The following is a 17,747-nucleotide window of genomic DNA, read 5'->3' as shown; positions in this document are numbered from 1 at the left end:
ACAAAGGGTCCTTAGATCACTATATTCGTTAGATTTTCAAATTCGCAGACGGAACTTTTAAAAATAAAAAAAAAAAATCATAAATTTAGCTATTTGTCAGTTATGTGTTACAAAAAAAAAAAATCTCTCCGAACAATATAATTTGAGGAGGGATGTGACCCTTCCCCCCCCCCCATCGACCAAATCAATTTCGCGAGCGATGTTCTCAGGATGAGAAATTGAGTTAGTTGAAAAGAGAGGGAGGGGTGGGGGGGGGGGAAGCACTTATAACAAACGGATTTTAAGAGACGGGAAGGTAGGAGATAATTGAATTGCAGATCTACAAGCATTTGACTTTCCTTCTTCACCACATTCTGAGCGACTATACTAGCATGTGTGGAAAAGACTGAACTTCATTTAAAAAATAAAATTAATTGAATTATTTCCTAAGATAAGACTGCATCGCAGTGCAACCATGGCAACTGATACCGCAGACTAACACAGCGGTAACGTTTCATCGCCACCTGACAATTTGCTTTTTCTTCTATTTTTTTTAGGTTTAGAGAACAAAACCGATAGAAGGGGCTTGGACTGAAGTCACTGAAATAATAAATATGCTCGTTCGAACCATATTTACCAATGAAATGGGCGTCGATTTTTGTTTCTTCTGTTTTGTTGATGACATGTCGATATCTGCCATCCCTAAATTTTGTTACTATTTAGATTTCCTTTCGGGGAGTAAAGTATAGCACAAAGCAATATAAACAAACGGTACTTAATTTACTGATGATGAAAGTGACGATGATGGTGGTGGTGGTGGAAATTATGACGACGATGATGATGATGGTAGTTGGTGCTAGATAAAACTTTGATATGCTAAACACACACAACAGTTGATATACCTTAATCTCTTCATTACGAGATGATTAAACTACTGTTTATAACAACGGTCAAACAGATGCAACCAGTGGCGGATCCAGTGGGGGGGGGGGGCCGGGCCTCCCCGGAAAAAACGTGTATTTAACCTTTTTGGGGGAGATGGCCCCCCCCCCCCTGGCGCTCAAGGGGGGGGGGGGGTACGATTTTTCAAATTTTTGAGGGCCAAAAAAAAAAAAATTAGTGCTCACTACCCCTAGACTAGTAAAATCTACAGAAAATAAGAAATAAATGTTTTCGTAAAAAAAAGTGAAAGAACTCTTCGAATTGCCTATGAGGCTTAGCCTATATGCGCTCCCATGCATTGAAGATTCATTAAAAAAAAAAATTAATTCGGAAAACGCTCATATACAGTTACCATGATTTGATAGATTGAAATGAAGGCCGTTGAAGAAAGAATAATCAATGTATACAGCTGTAAAAGTATGAAACATTATGTGACTTATTCATGTTACGTTAAACAGTAGTACAGCAGAACCAGGCAAAGACCACATAAAAAGAGACAGTACCTCCACCCGTGAACATAAAACCACGCGCCCAACGATTAAAATGTTACGAAAATAGCTTGAGGCAATATGGAAGGTAAAATTCAGTCAACCTGTTCGATTCTGTCCGATAGGGACCTTGCCTTGTCAGCCCTGACATAATGGGTGCCTTGAAGAATCATGCGAACCCCAGCTCTACTTTTATTTCCAGAGATATTGCCCGCTGTATAACCTGTTTTACTTTACCGTAGACTATATAAATAGAATGGTCACGGGTGTGTGATACCAGGGCTTGTAATAAATGGATTCCGCATCTAAGAGGGCCCTTTGAAGCAGTCCGTTGCACCGAGAGTCTTTTTTCCCCTATCATAATCCCGTTAATCCCCCACCCGGACCGCACAGCTCGTAAATCTCACTCCCGAAACTGAGTGACATAGGGCTCGCGAAATGCATTGTTGGAAATACACATCGGCTGCTATCGACAAAAATGGCGGCGTACAGTAGGGAAGAGTATTTGGTAGGCGACGATTTAGACTTTCTGACTGATTTTGAGGAAGATTTTCTTGAGCCTGGTGTATGGGAAGTTGGAGACCAATACAAGTTATGCACGTGTGAAATTCCATCAACGGAAAATCTTATTCGTTGCAGCGAACCAGAATGTACGGTTAAATGGTTTCATCGTGAATGCGTAGGCCGCTCCATGTAAATAGGCAGCATTTGAATACATGAATAGTCAATACACTCACAACATACAGTACAAATGCACATAATCATCCCGATGCGGTTGATCGGCAAGTTTGACAGTAGAGTAAAGTACCCGGTAATCGGTCAGCTCCGGTTTTCGGCCAATTGGTTGGATACATGGTAAAATCACTTTAAAATACATCGCATAATAGCATAACACATATCCCACACATACCATACCATGCCAGTGTCACTGAAGAACCACATTTGCAATGAAAAATATATCCTAAAATATCACATTTTAGCGATGTAATCGGCGGTCCCGCTACCCAAATCTGAAAAATCGAGTTTCTTACGCGTGTATGTAAGAAATATGGGTACCATAAAATGAGCTTTATTTCAAGTATTTTTCAGATATAGAGCCCAATTTTGTGCTGGTCGCAAGCTCAAAAGTATCTCATCGCATGTATTAAATCAATGCAGCCGCACACCGCGACGCACACACGATATGTCTGTCTAATTCAGATTCCAACTTCCGATCACCGCTGTGCCTGTATTCGGCCAGGCGAGCACCCGGGAGCTCCGGCGTGGGATACCTGCTCCGCCCGCTCGTGCTATACGTCAGCGCATAAACGCACGGCGCGCGCGAGCGCTTCCTATTGACTTTGTACATGCGGCCGTAAACTGACACGCTCGGCCGATAACCGGCTCCAAAACAGTGAAAATTGAAATGAATATTGTCATGGCAATTCGTGATTTTTTTTTGGGATTCTTTTTTTGTTTAAATAATAATAATATTTGCTTCATGATTTGAACAAGAAATGATAATAAATAGGAAGTAAAGAGTCCAATAAATAGGATTTTGTCTTAAGTGGCCGAAAACCGGGTACTTTACTCTAGACTCACAATTTTAATTTTTAACTTATTCTTTCTAACATCAGAAAGTTGAACAAATTGTATTTTAATGCTCTTTAGGTGTCATCAATCATCACTATAGTACTGCCTTTGAATGAAATCAGTTGAGTTTTGTACAGTGGTGTTTGAAATGTTGAGAATCAATAGCACAACTTTCAATACACGGCCAGGGTAGAAATGCAGCTATGTGTGTTTCCACCAACAACATCCAGCATGTACAGCCCAGCGAGCACGGCGGCTTTCGCGTCGCCGGCGCCGGCCCGTACTCGGGGTGAAAAGTGGTGATGAATTGACAACTTCTAACCCTCATTAAACCAAATGCGCAATTATACAACACAGTTTCATTTAGTTATTTTAAGAGATAAACTTATGGACTACCTTCCTAGCTATGTAAAAATTTCGGAAACTTTCGGAAAATGTCAATAATTAGAAGAGAACGTGATGATGATGAGAAACTTGCATTCACTCTAACTCACGATTTCCTTGGTCGATTTCGCTGGTTCAGATGGCTACGTCTTCAGAAGAGTTATCCGAGCACAGCGAAAGCATTTGATAACCAATAGCAGGTTGCCTTGTGCCATAAGTTGTCGATTTTGTATTTTTGTCTGTTATAGCTATATACATCTTCAATGAGTATGACGTCATTTTCTCGGTGACTCGCATGGCTTCAAAGCCTTTTTTTTACGACCAAGTGTTTGGAGAGCTTAGGGAAGCAGGCCGCGTTGCGTAACACTTCGTAACATTTGGATCGCCAGAGGGCATCTGTGGTCTGATAAGGGCGGCTGTTGATGGATTTGATGGCTGAAGAGGGTTACATTACTTGTTGTTAAGCCAAGTTAATCTTGAATATCTTTCCCTCGGGAAATTCTTTCGAGACGCAATCTCCATAGTCTCACCTCCCTGGTGATACTATGGATGTAATACCTTGAACGTTAATTCATGTCAACTATCAAGCAGAGGGTGTAGTTGTGTCTTGTGTCTATTTCTAGTTTTAAATTCTAAATCCAATTTCCTTTTCTTACACGTGATAAGCAAGAAATATTCCGAAACACGACAAGGTGACATTTTTTCCCCTGGAAAAATCCGCTTATATTTTGGTTCTTCTAAGAATTTAGAAAGATTTACTCGCCTTAGTATGTTGAAATTTTATCCAAAAAAAGGAAAAAGAAGATAGTTCAAGCATTTCAAAAAGTACAATTAGAGCTGAACCTACACGTACTCGTAGCGCTAGGATAGTGAAACAGCTTACTTTGTTTATTATTTAGCTTGTTAATAGATTGCATTATACTTATACATTTATTATTGTCACTATCTACATTGTACATGTATATAAAATTATATATACTTTGTGTTTACTAGTTGGTTCATTGTTCATGTTTGTACTTTCATACACTATATACCTATTATCGTTTGTATCTTTGTGTCATTATCTGTGTATTCATAAGTCATGCATTGCTATTTATACTTTTATGTTTGTTTGTACTCTCATACCCCTGAGAGGGGGGGGGGGGGGTGTCAAAGAGTCAATAACATTCTAAATTCTAATGTATTAGCAAATATTTATACCTACGGCAAATAGGTTAAGAAAGTTCTTTACCTATTCGCCGTAGTCATACATGAAGTTATGTGGACCAACTGATGAACATGGTCAAAGTTTTAAGGACAAATTAGGTATAGGAAACGAATGCAAACATTTCCAATTTGCATCTTATAATTCAATTTCCCTTTTAAAATGAAAGTCTGATTAATTCATATTACATTATACAAAGGAATGATAAAATTGATTTTATTCGAAGGATATTAGGTTAGTCGTACTGCTGGTTCAGTATTTCCAAAAAATAATAAACCATTAGGATTTGGAAGAATGCCTGGTTCCGAGTTGAAGGATTTATGTGCAATGGGTTATAATCCTATATCATTTTCATTAAAAGCTCTAAGGCTATTTCTTTCAATTTGATGATAATAATAATAATAATACAAATAGTTGGTTCTTGTATAGCACTGAAATCTATCAGATGTGACACTCCAAGTGCTATATAATGTATTCAATGTTTTTAGATACAGTTTATATTCTCATCTGAAATTATATCAAATATTGTCTTATCTATTTTCACAGCAAATTATCAAGACTTTGACTGAGGAGGATATTGAACCATCGTAGAATCGTGTGAGGTTTAGAGTGATTCAGAAGATACGTCAAGATGACTTCAGTAGTGATGGAAACCAAAGAGCAACCATCGGCACCACACCCAGGACCCCACCCAGGACCACACCCAGGTCCAGGAAGCACCAGGACTCGACCCCCATCCTATGAATTCGATACACCCCTCACTGCTCGAGATACTGAAGGTGACGATACATCATCTACTGGTATATCTATTAGGGTAAGTGACTTGGTTTGGTGCAGGGAAGAATGGGTGTGGTAAGATGTGTACCCCTGCTTAAGCATGTTGAAGAGCTGATCAGAGAGGATCATCTTCATGTATTGGTATATCTATGAGGCTAGGTACCTTGGTGCGGGTAAAGAATAGGTGGGGGTAATAACTGTACCCCTGCTCGAGATCCTGAAAGCGAGGATACGTCATCTACTGGTTTATCTAGGGTAATGAGCAGTAATGGAAGAATAGATGGGACAATAAGTATACCCTTGCTTGAAGAGCTATTAAAGCCGATGATACTAAGAAAAAATGGTGCAACTATGCACCTTTAGGGGTTCAAACCGATGCAACAATAGCAGCACCTTTAGGGGTTAAATCCTGCACCCTTTTTAAAGGTGCGATCCTGCACCCTTCAAAAGGGTGCCAGATTGAACCTTTTTGGGGAAATGTTAGTACCCGTTATGGTTCAATCCTGCACCTTTAGGGGTGCAAACCGATGCAACAATAGCAGCACCTTTAGGGGTTAAATCCTGCACCCTTTAGGAGGGTGCCAGAATGCACCTTTTAGGAGACATGTTAGTACCCTTAATGGTTCAATCCTGCTCCTTTAGGGGTGCAAACCGATGCAATAGCAGCACCTTAAGGGGTTCAATCCTGCACCCTTTAAAAGGTGCAATCCTGCACCCATCATCGAGGAATACTCGTGACATTTGCTCGTACACAAATACGTATTAAACATGTATGATGTTTCTTGGTTAGTAATCATATAATCAATATTTATATATTGCTAAAACGTGAATGTAATTGTAACATGATCAGACAAAATAATATATCGGTTAATGATTGCCGAAGGAAAATACAAATCACAAAATTGATGTGCATTGTCATAATTTAATTAACAAATCATATGATAAATGTATTTTTATGTGAACACGTGGAAAGTAATCATGAATATGCATGCAATATGCAAACTTTTACTTTGCACCTTTTTGGGTCGTTAGGGTTCATTTCTGTGGGAAGGGTGCAAAATCTTATATTGCACCCTATTTTGAACCCCTTTTCCTTCAATAGGGTTCATTTTTATGAAAAGGGTGCAAACTCTTATTTTGCACCCTTTTTTGCACCCTTTTTTCTTAGAGTGTATATGGTTAACAGAACGAATGGAGGGTGAAAAGTATACCTTCTATAAGGGTGATTATTAGTGGGTTTGGTATAATAGTATACGAAGATTGGGTGGGGTAAGAGGAACAGCTCTTGAAAGGCAAGGTACACCATCATGGTAATCTACTGGTATCTTCGCATCATGCCTATAGGATATCACCAGTGAAGGGGTGATGGGGGAGATGAGGTACATGGTGGAGTGTAGGATGTGCTCCCGATTATAAAGAGCGAACTGAAAGTCAGTAAGGCTGTCAAAAATGCATCGATACCATCCTTAATAGATAATTTGATAGAGATAGTTAGTTAATAGAAAAGTGTGAAAAAGCCAATTTAATTACTGGTGGGTAGACGCTAGACAGTGTGAATAGGCTTGACCATCCATGTTTTAAAAGGGGATTCTGGAATGTATGAACAAAAGAGTTTACTAGACAATTTGGACATTGAAGCAGTTTAACCAAATCTTGACAAAATAGCAAAACAGAATATCAGTTTAATAGCGCATCATGTTCCATTCTGGAAGTCTTTCATCGAAACAGGATGTATCATGATATTTGTCGGAGGAAGCCCAAATAACTGTGTCTGTCCCCTTTTAGAAAGATTATGATGAACGTGGCTGAATAAGATATATCAACGTCCAGCATCATAATTCGATTACAGATATATCTATTTAGGGCTATCTGGGATAAAGCGATCAGACTGAAATCTAATATTTTACAATTTGTACTTTTGGAATTCATGCAGGAAACCGTTAACATTTCTCTTTTTCACTTTCTTTCTCATGATATTATTATAATCTGAACATGAAATGGAAAATATAGAAATAAAACGATGACGTGATTGGGTAATAAAATAACAAGAAAGGCAAATGGGGGAAAATAGAATATATAGGAATAAAAATTAAAACAAACTAATAATTGGTACCAAAGAATAAGTAGAAGCAGAAGAAATGAAAGAAGAATTCACCGAACGTAAGACTTGATCATCAGTAGCATGACAGTGTATTACCTTCAATTCATTCCTTTCATCATTTATTCTTGGCGTTTATTATTCCATTCCATCTTTATCCCCTCACGTTCGAACTACACTCAAGTTGGTTTCAGATATCACGGAAAGTCTTCATTATTAGCTGATTGACTCACAGTCTAAGAACCTTAATTGACAGGAGTATTGGTAAAGTCTTTGGCTTCTTAGTAAAAGCTGTCAATCCTAGCCTTGATTGAGAGGTATTTCCCCTATTAGCTCGCTACAAGCTTTTAATGTCCTCCTATGTCTGTTACGGAAACACGATATTTTACAAACATAATACAAAATGCTTAAAAAGATTGTTTCGTCTCGATGACAGATATTTAGAGGACTTTATCTAACTTATTGTATTCAATTCTATCTTCTAGCTATACCTAAAGGAACATCCATTTCATTTATTTTATATTAGATGATGTAGTCTGTAGACCATGAGTGTAACCTTGATCTTTGAAACCGTATCTTTAATGTGTGTATTGCTTTGAAATTCACTGCTATATTTTTCATTGTATCAATATCATATTTGTTACCCTGGCCATTGTCATTGATGATGTGAATAGAATGAGAACATTGGCTTGTTGTTCTCTCCTTATCGACTGACGAAAATGCAAGTTATAAAAATGTTGATAATCAGGATAATAATGGAGTAATGTATTTCATATACATCGAATTCATTAGTTTCTGTTTCATCATTTTCCCCCTCTAACGATATTTTGATAATGGTTTCCGTCATTGTTTCTCTTTTCCCTTTTTTCTAGATGACCGGAATATTACATCTCATCTTTGGTTTAGCGACCATCTTAGCTGGTGTCATTGCAATCAGTATTGAATGTCGTCTCTCTTACTATGCTGTACCAGTGTGGGCTGGAGTTCTGGTAAGATCTCACCCCTCCCAAACCCCCTCACATCATCCCCAGGCACACCCCTCCCCCACTACCTCCCACATGCTCTTCAGGCGCAACCTACCTGTCGTTCAAAGTACTCGTCCCCACTCCCTTATGAATTGAACACATCCAACATTTAATTTGGGCCACGGAAGAAAACAAAATTCTCTTTGCCTCGCACGTGATGAAAGAAAATGAATGATTTGTTTTCCCCCTTCCATACATGTTAGAAAATAAGCTAAACTTGTTCTACACTTCACTCACCCCTCATTTAAGTAGATCTAATGACGCCTCTACAGTTCAGTGGGCCGTGGAGTTGGTTGTCTTATGTCCACCACCGTATCTCCTTGGTGTGACATGTGACCCAGATACCAAACATTACACCAATCCCAAGGCAGGATGTCTTCTTTGCTAGCTTTATTTACTCATGGTGAGACATACTGTCAAAGAATCAAATATAGAACATAAAAACGAGCTTCTATAATTATGTACAATGAGTTCAGTTGTGATGATTCACCTGCGCCCAAGGTGCGTGTTCTTAAATACAAATCATTTCATTAACGTGGAATGAGGTTACTTCATCTTCTCATCATGGTCCCCCCCCCCCTCCGCCTCTCTCTCTCTCTCTCTCTCTCTCTCTCTCTCTCTTTCTCTTTCCCTTCGACGGGTGTTTATATATATATATATATATTAAATGAAACGAGATGTTTTAAACATCTAACTAAAATGGGATTCCCCGACCACAAAAATAGGACGAGAATTAAAGTGACTATGGTCGAGTTGTGCTCCAAATTACAAGATGTGCAGGCCTGAATTTTCTTGGTTTGTAAGCCTAAACAAGGTTGTTTCTTCTCATGAACCCATCATGTAACATTACTTTAAACATCTGACCGTGAACTAAACATACAGGAATAGGTAGTATGATGAAGAAGATTAGTTTAAATATATCAGGATGACATGACTGATGTATTCATAGGGGGAAAGTTTGATCATGTAGCGAGTCGAAGCTGTCATGAGTTGGAGTATTCCTTCTCAGGAAGTTATGAGAATATCACGACCAGCTGACTCAACCATGAACGGTATGACCCCGATGAACTTCTTACACCAGGGATCGACATCCGTGAGCACTGTCAATAAAACCCAATCATTCATGCGAACCCTAGAGAAGGTGCACGAGACACCCCTCCCTCACACACTTAAATTTCGCACGTCATCCTATTTCCACCCTTTTCAAAATTGAGTTGTGCCCCCTTGAGTTTGATCCTAATGAACTTCCTACACTAGTGACATCGTAGTCCAGATTCTGTCCGTTTTAACTTTTTTTCCTTCTTTAATCATCATTTCCCCCATCCCTCACGTCCCACGCAGTGAATACTGAGGCAGACTTATTCATTTTGCACATAAAATGAGAGGATTTGAAAAGGCAAAGAATAAGGAACGTTATTCCTTTTATTACTTTAATGTATACATCAATTTTATAATCTGAACTAGTTCAATAAGAGATTCAAATTGACATTTTTAAATATACAGCAAAAGTACCCTGTTCCGTCGTAAATAACGATTTCCTTCAACAACAACAAAAAATATATTATATAATATGTTACAAGTTAAAGTCCAATATGATATAGTATATGATAACATTATCTGTTTTCGTAATCGAAAGTCTCGATTTCTAAGGTGCATCGTCTTCGCATTTCGAAAAAGTACGTGAAGAAAGTCGTCTGTCAATTTATCATTCCATGAAAGTTTCTTTCCAGACTATGAATGATGAATATCACAACCATTTCCCTTGAAATGACAGGTCAAAAACAGACCGAATAATCAAAAATCCCACATACTGCAAACTAACGGTTGTTATTACCGGCTGTGGTTTTTGGCACAACTCTCTTGCATGCACAGGTTGGGCATGCAGACATGCATTTCACGTTGACAACTGAAATTCAATCTGATGATTTTCAAATGCCATTGACTTTGTCACTCCTGCTATTGGCATCTATTCAATACAGCATTCCTTTGTGGTTATTGGAATGAAATAAAGGATTATGGAAACGACCTTCTGGCAAGCCAATGGAAGGGTTCACGGACAGACGTATCTTACACATGTCATATATTAAATTATTGTTTGTTTTCAAACGCATCTGTTAACATAATTGTTTTTAAATGAATTACAGCAGTGAATACTACAAATTCATTATATTGTGTGTGGACATAAAGTGAAAGAGAATGAGAGAAGGGGGAGTGAAGAAACGAAGGAGGGAGGGAGGAATGGGGATATAGAGGGGGAGAGAGAGGGAGGTAGATGTAGAGAGAAGGGAGAAGAAAGGAGGGAGATAGGGAGAGGGAGAGAGAGAGATAGAGAGAGAGAGAGAGAAAGAAAGGGGGTGGGGAGATTGGGACTCTATTTAAAAAAAAATACATTAATTAAGAATAATGAATTTTATATTTTTGAATATTATACATAAAATATGTTTCTGTAAGTCCACATTATTTACGAGTTGAACACAGCCTGTGTTATTATGTTATGCATGCTGGTAGGAGGGCGCTATAATTGCTAAATCAAATTCGACATTGAAATCACTTTTTTTTCTTTGATGTCACATCATATAACCTTATCTCTTTGAAAAATGATTGAATGAATAAACAGATGAATTAATTTACTTAGGAATACCTATATACTAGGAAGTATCATATTTGATTAATCAGCTCTACTAATTGTTTATCAAGTATATCGCTAATGCATTTCATTTTAAATTCCATCCTTTCAATGATACCTTTGTTAACGATTTCTGTTTTAATTTTATTTCTGTCTTAACAGTGTTACGTAACAACTGGAATTATTGGGATCAGAGCATACTACAAGAAAATGACAAAGGGGATGGTAAGAATAATCACCAAATAGAACTATAATTATTTATATACTTGATTGGGTTATTTCTATCTTCTGCAGGCTTACAATGTCATATGATTTATTCACATTTGTTTTTTAAGAAGATTTTTTTCGTGCAGTGATTTCGATTGAGTGCATGTTCCGCATATACATTGAACATTATGATTTTTTTTTGCGGATTATCTCGTGTCAAATTTAGCGTGTGTTGTATGAAAATATATTATAAGAAAAAAATAATTGTGGCAACTTAATGCAAGTGTCTAATTTCTTTGAAATCACTCTCACCAAAAATCCTCTATAAATAAATTAAATGGATCTCTATAGTAATAGTTACAATATTTCTTTTAATACCATGATATCAAATGTGATAAAGTTGTATTTGAATAAATAAATAAGCTGTGTTTGAAACTGCTCATTCTAAACTCAATGATATGCGTGTGAAATATATTTCCGATAGTTTTCGGTGATAACTTGTGTTTCATAGATAGTTGGATTTACTTTAAAGGGTACAATGTGCTGTCCTTTAGTCGATAAACACATTAAGAACATTATTATCAAAATAGAATGCAATAGCATATCTCTCACATTACTAAAAACAAATTTTCTTATTTTCTCTAGACGACCTCATACATGGTGATGTGTATGTGTTCATCAATCTTATCTGGAGTTGTCTTCGTCATGTATGTCAACGTCGCTCTCGAAGAAAACTATGCTTACTCGTGCTTCTCACATGACTTCTGTCGAACTCAGGTACTAAGTATTTTCTCCCGACCAAATATATTTGCTTCGCATCACAAAATTCATAATAATAATAATAATGATAATAGGCATTTGTATAGCGCCGGCTATCTAGACAATGCTATTCCGAGGCGCACAAGAAAAATAGAAAGAACGATAGAGTTTGGATGAGGTTATACGAGCCTGCCTGGAGGAGCATAATTCGTATCATTATACGAAGCTGGAGGTCCTACATTATTATGTCAGATTCGGTATTCATTATTTTGATTTCAAATCTATTATCCAAACTTTACCATTTGATAAAATGAATGAACTTGTCATTATCCAGCAGAAACGATTTGGCGAATTCAGAACAAACAAAACTATCCGTCTTTAATTCTTTAAAACTAATTTTTCTTTTAATTTACCATTGTTTTCAAACAATTTTTGTTCCAATTTCTGGAGTCCCGTTATATTAATTTGATGCAAATTATGTTAATTTTAATGGATTCTATGGAGTCGATGAAACTCAATATAGATGGAAAGCAGTCCAAAGCAAAAGCTCAAGAATGTGTAAAGAAATAAGGTATCATCTCTAAAGGACAAGGTAATGGATTAAGATATAAATCTTAAAACGATTGGTATATCCAATAAAAGTGTGTGATTCTCGAGTAACACTGCTTCTAAACTCCCTCCTATGTTTTCTTCATCTCAGCGTATTCGAACCATCGTCGACATCGTTGTCGTGTTGCTGTCATTTTGTGAGTTGGCTGTAGCGATCACCGGAGCGTCACTGACCTGCTGTCGAATCTGTCAATGCTGCAAACCCAAGCCTTCTGCTGTTAATATGGTATGCATTTGGTCTGATGTAGGAGGTATAGGGGAATGTGGAGAACGGGATGGGCTTATTACTACTAGCCTTTTATCATTGATGATAATAATGAAGTTTTCCTGGCCTGTAATGTTTTATTGAAAGGAACGGAAAGATGAGTTGAAGTTAACATTCCGATTATTTTAAACTACATCGGATTTCACCAAAGTAATGACAATGTTTAACCCTGGATTTTAGAATCGTCCCTTTGTATATAAACTAGTGTCACCCCCCCCCCATATGGTTTATCTTTAAAAATATATGATGTGTCTCACATTTTCCAATTCCAGAGTTTTATTTTGGCATTTTTACAATGCCAGAGGCAATTGATCGATGGGAACATTTCATTTTCATGTATAGCCCATTATAATATGAGATGTCTAGTAAGTTTGATCTATTTAATTTATGGGGAATTTGTTGTTGTCCCTACATGCGAAATCATTTATTTTTTGACTAATCATTAATTTCTTTATTTGGTTCTGTTTTTTTTTTAAATATAGGTATACTATAACAACCAGCCTGGTGGAGGCCAAGCTATACCGCAGTATGCAGGAGGTACGTAAAGTTACTTCACAATTTTGAGTAAAAGAGGGAAGGCGTGTATGTCATATGTATTGGTTTGACCCCACCCCCTCCCCAACGTTTGGTTCCCAAATCGTAATTTTCGTTCTCTTTTACAGCATCATCCGGTCAGACAATGATGGTACAAGCAGCTACCTACCAGCCTCGTGATGCGACCCCATCTCAGATGGTTCCTGCACCCCAGCCTGATGATTCAGCTCAGATGACAGGTGTGGTGGTGACCCGATCTAGCCCCATCCGTACCGCCACTGGTTCCTTTATCTCCGACACCGTGGACCCCACCCCTCCTATGGCTTCGGGAGGAGAAGAGAAGACTCCGCTGTAAAAGGAATACCATCTTCATCATTATCTATTGTATGAGCTTTCTCTGTGAATTATGCCTTTTTATTCCATTTTCTCACATTTTGAGTGACGAAATCGAATAGGTTATCTTGCCAATTGCAAAGGCTTCGTTTGTAAATGACCGTCTTTTTGGGAGTATCAGGGCAGCTCTGGGATTAATTTTGAATCTTGATGCGCTATTTCCTCCTGATGTTCGCCTCTCCAAATCTTCTAAAAGATAGATAGATGCCACTTTCCAAAATGAAGAGAGGCAGCACCGTCATGACACGGTTGAGGCGATGCACATAAGAAACGAGTCTCCATGGTAGGGATGGGGTGCGCAGGATAGTAAGCGCGAGTACAGGGGTGCCCTTTCTTTACCAAATGGTACCCCTTTTCAGTCGATGAGTGTTCCCCTACCATCCTGACAGCTCCTCTGCCCCTAGTGAGTAGAGTAATGTTGTCAACGGTCTCTTATGTGCCATACCCCATGTTGCTCAAACACCGTCCCGATATTGTACAGGTCCCTCTGTTTATTATGTTAATAATATTAAAGGTATTATGTCCCATATGCAGGCCTAACAAAAAAATGAAAAGGTTAAATTCCAAGAGCATTTGAAAGACAATTCTAATTTAGAACTTCCCTCAAAACAAAATAGCTTTAAAATGGTTTTTAGTGGGAAAATAACGACCATTAGTTGTAGAATCGACTTAAGTGATTGCAATCACCTAAGTAATTGTTTGATTTTCAGACCCTTTTACCGAATGGTCGTACGTTTTGTGCCACACAAAGATTCAATCAGTTTAATTTTGACCATTACAAGTAGTAGGTTATTGATGGAGACAAATGCTTATGTATCTGTTACAGCTCATTTTATGTTTGTTATTACCAAAGAAAAAAATATTTCAGTCACTCGATAGTGACTGACAGTGAAGTCTCGAATGTTAACGGGTTTCCTGGCATAATTTGAATACTAGGACACTGCTAATGTTTAAATTTCACAGATAGGACATACATGACATAGCAATAATTCCTGCAAAGTTCCACAGAATTTGATGTTGGCTGCAAAAGAGACATATTATCTTTAATATAAACTAAAGAAGAATGTCCTCTCCCGCATCTTGTGTTAGTCATTTAGACTGAAGTCGATGTTATTATTGTGACATTGTCTATCACGGATGTTAAACCATTGCCCCCTTTGTACTACCACCTCTCCACTTCTCCACCCCTCTCTATATACTTCCGCACATTCCCAACCCCCATAGAAAAGCCCCTTTCCTGACACAAGTTTAATGTTGTCTGCCCCTTATCCATTCACCCGTTCGAATGATAAATGTTAGCTGCCGTGTGCATAAAAGTCATGTGTAACATTGCGTTCCGCACATCATGATGTGTGAATGTATAAGGCTTGCAATAATTCATGAATGATATAATTATTATGAAAATCCCGATCATTATAGACTTTGCTCAATTTTGGCAAGCCCGAAAATGTTTTGAAAAATTTCGTTGAAGTAGAATAATTACACAATCACAGTAATGTCCTTTATCAAAAAGTAAAAAAGACACTTTTCTTGTTTGTGCATAAAATAGACTTTCATGGTATACGAATAAACAATATGGGTTAAAAATAATTATGATAACAGCTCATTTGAAGATTGAAATTAAATTGAATTTTGATACAGATAACAATATTCTATAAAGCAATAACAATCCTTTCAACGTTTGATTAAACTTTTTGTCGTGTATAATCTTCAATATAATGCATGTATATAAAACTAAAAGCATATATTAAGAATTCATAATATTGTTTCGTCGATAATGCATTTTGTACAATTTGAATTATTGTTATAACATAATTGATGCAATTAATAAGCTCAAGTACAAATTGTCTATATATGGGGTGAAACAAAGGCCCAACATGATTAAAAGAATTATAATAAGATTGGTATTCTTTGGTTTGGAAAATATAAAGTCGGCACTATTTGTTTTCTTATTGTATACATTTCACAGAACTCTATTTTGTAAAAAATCATCAAAACATGTTATTGGTATTGGTAGAGCTGGATAGGAATTACCTTGAGAACTGAAAAGTTCAGTTGACGAAGCAATTGAGTATTCTGTTTTCTTTGTTCATAATTGTAAATCAGTTACCTTGATGAAGCCGATTATAGTCTTATGATAATGTTGGATCATAAACGTAATCATATTTTGTGGTTGCATGAACGATTGCAACTCTCTCCGATATGATATGTCGAGATGAATATGACTGTGAATACCAAACGGAAATGTGCACATATTGAATCATACCTTCAGGGAGCTGAGACTTTGTACAGTATTATATGTTCAAAGTAAACTCAGAAAATAATCATGAAAACCTGGGTTGTTCTTTACGGATTATTGTCAAAGCAAAGCATTTTGCATCTGCTTAATAATTATCGAATACATGCACGTACTCTAAATGATTCAAATTTGAAAGTACATGTACGTGTATGTACATTATCCATTTCTAAACAATGATTATAGAAACAAGAGCGGCAGATGGCGCTCGACTGAATTTTTGATAGGGGTGAGTTTCGAGCAGAGTTGTGTCTGTGTACAAACAGTGTTCTGCTGAAGTTAGACGAGTTTATGAATAATAATTATTGAAACATATAGGTACTGGGATAATACTTTCATCATTATATTTTAAATATATCTAAATTAGAGTGTTTGCCCTAAGTTTACTTGACAAAATTGCTGATGTATGCTAAGTGAACTGCAGGGGAAAAGAGGAAAAGAAAGAGAGAAGAAGAAAAAATGGAGAGAGAAAATGATGCTGAGGGATAGAGCTCACAATAAATGAGGAAATATGATGAAGATAATGTCAATTTTTTCTTTTGTTTGCCATTTATGTATGACCATTGTTTGAGTCATCTTTTGTAAATTTTGACAATTAATCACCACTTGGTTAGTGGTTTAATACTGTAAATCATCTGAACACGCTCGCAAAGTCTTTCAAAAAATTAAATCGACAGCCTTGCATGGCACCTTTTGAAATCTGTGAACATATCAATGAAATATTACATAATTCAAACATGATTTCTAAAGAAAGTACAAAAGGGTACTGAAATCTCCCTTGAATTGATTTCATGAAAGTCTATGCTATAGTGTTAAATGTGCAATATCAGGGAGGGGGATGCTTCCATTTGTTTCTTGTTGATTGAATTAACATTGTAAATAGAATAAACGGTTAAGGTTAAATTTGCTATTAAAAATGTATCCTTTCTAGGAAGAATGTGTGTGAATTCATTGTTAAAATTCTTTGTGATGTACTGAAGTTATTGTCTCCTTGTAATCAAAATAGAAAAAATAAATGATATTTTTCATTTCCTTCAAACACAACACCATACTTAAAAAAAAATAGAGTAGTCATCAGTTTTTGTTATTGAAGGTTTTAGAATCAGCTTCATGTAATACCGGTAGTAACTGTTCCATTTTTAACAATCAGATATGTAAAGTGGAACTTCATTATAAGGAATATCCTGTTTTAGCAAACTGTTAATATAAAAGTGTCATTTTGATGGTCCCACTTCTTCATATTGTCACTGTTTATAAAGGTCTGATATTTAAAATAAATCAATATAACAAGGTAATTTCCATTTTTAGTCTGACCACACTTTTCTTAAATTGAATGAATTAGGTAGTGCAAAAGAAAAGCAATAGTTAACTCACAAAAAAGTTAGAAAAACTGAATAACTATCTAACTAGCTAAATATCTAATTAACTTATTAACTATCTAACTTACTAACTATCTATCTAACTAGCAGACAAAATAGTACAAATACTCTGGGTATTCATTCTTTAATGACACAAATGCAATTTTATTATCAAATACTTAACCAATATTATATAAATGGATAAATAACTGTACAAAAAACAGAAAATGG

The 17,747-nt window shown here is 36.7% G+C and overlaps 1 protein-coding gene across 1 annotated transcript; it reads left to right on the top strand.

The window, feature by feature from the left end:
- The first annotated feature begins 5,122 nt into the window (after positions 1-5,122).
- On the top strand, positions 5,123-13,911 carry LOC105446411. Its single transcript, XM_030981320.1, has 7 exons — positions 5,123-5,383; positions 8,317-8,433; positions 11,258-11,320; positions 11,948-12,079; positions 12,762-12,896; positions 13,418-13,472; positions 13,598-13,911. The coding sequence occupies exons 1-7, from the start codon at positions 5,201-5,203 to the stop codon at positions 13,822-13,824; spliced, it is 912 nt and encodes a 303-aa protein (XP_030837180.1). The 5' UTR covers positions 5,123-5,200; the 3' UTR covers positions 13,825-13,911.
- The last annotated feature ends 3,836 nt before the right edge of the window (positions 13,912-17,747 follow it).

The sequence above is a fragment of the Strongylocentrotus purpuratus genome, unplaced genomic scaffold, assembly GCF_000002235.5.
Source record: "Strongylocentrotus purpuratus isolate Spur 01 unplaced genomic scaffold, Spur_5.0 spur5_scaffold_11, whole genome shotgun sequence".
NCBI classification, from domain to species: domain Eukaryota; kingdom Metazoa; phylum Echinodermata; class Echinoidea; order Camarodonta; family Strongylocentrotidae; genus Strongylocentrotus; species Strongylocentrotus purpuratus.
This window is presented reverse-complemented; position numbering and strand designations above follow the sequence as displayed.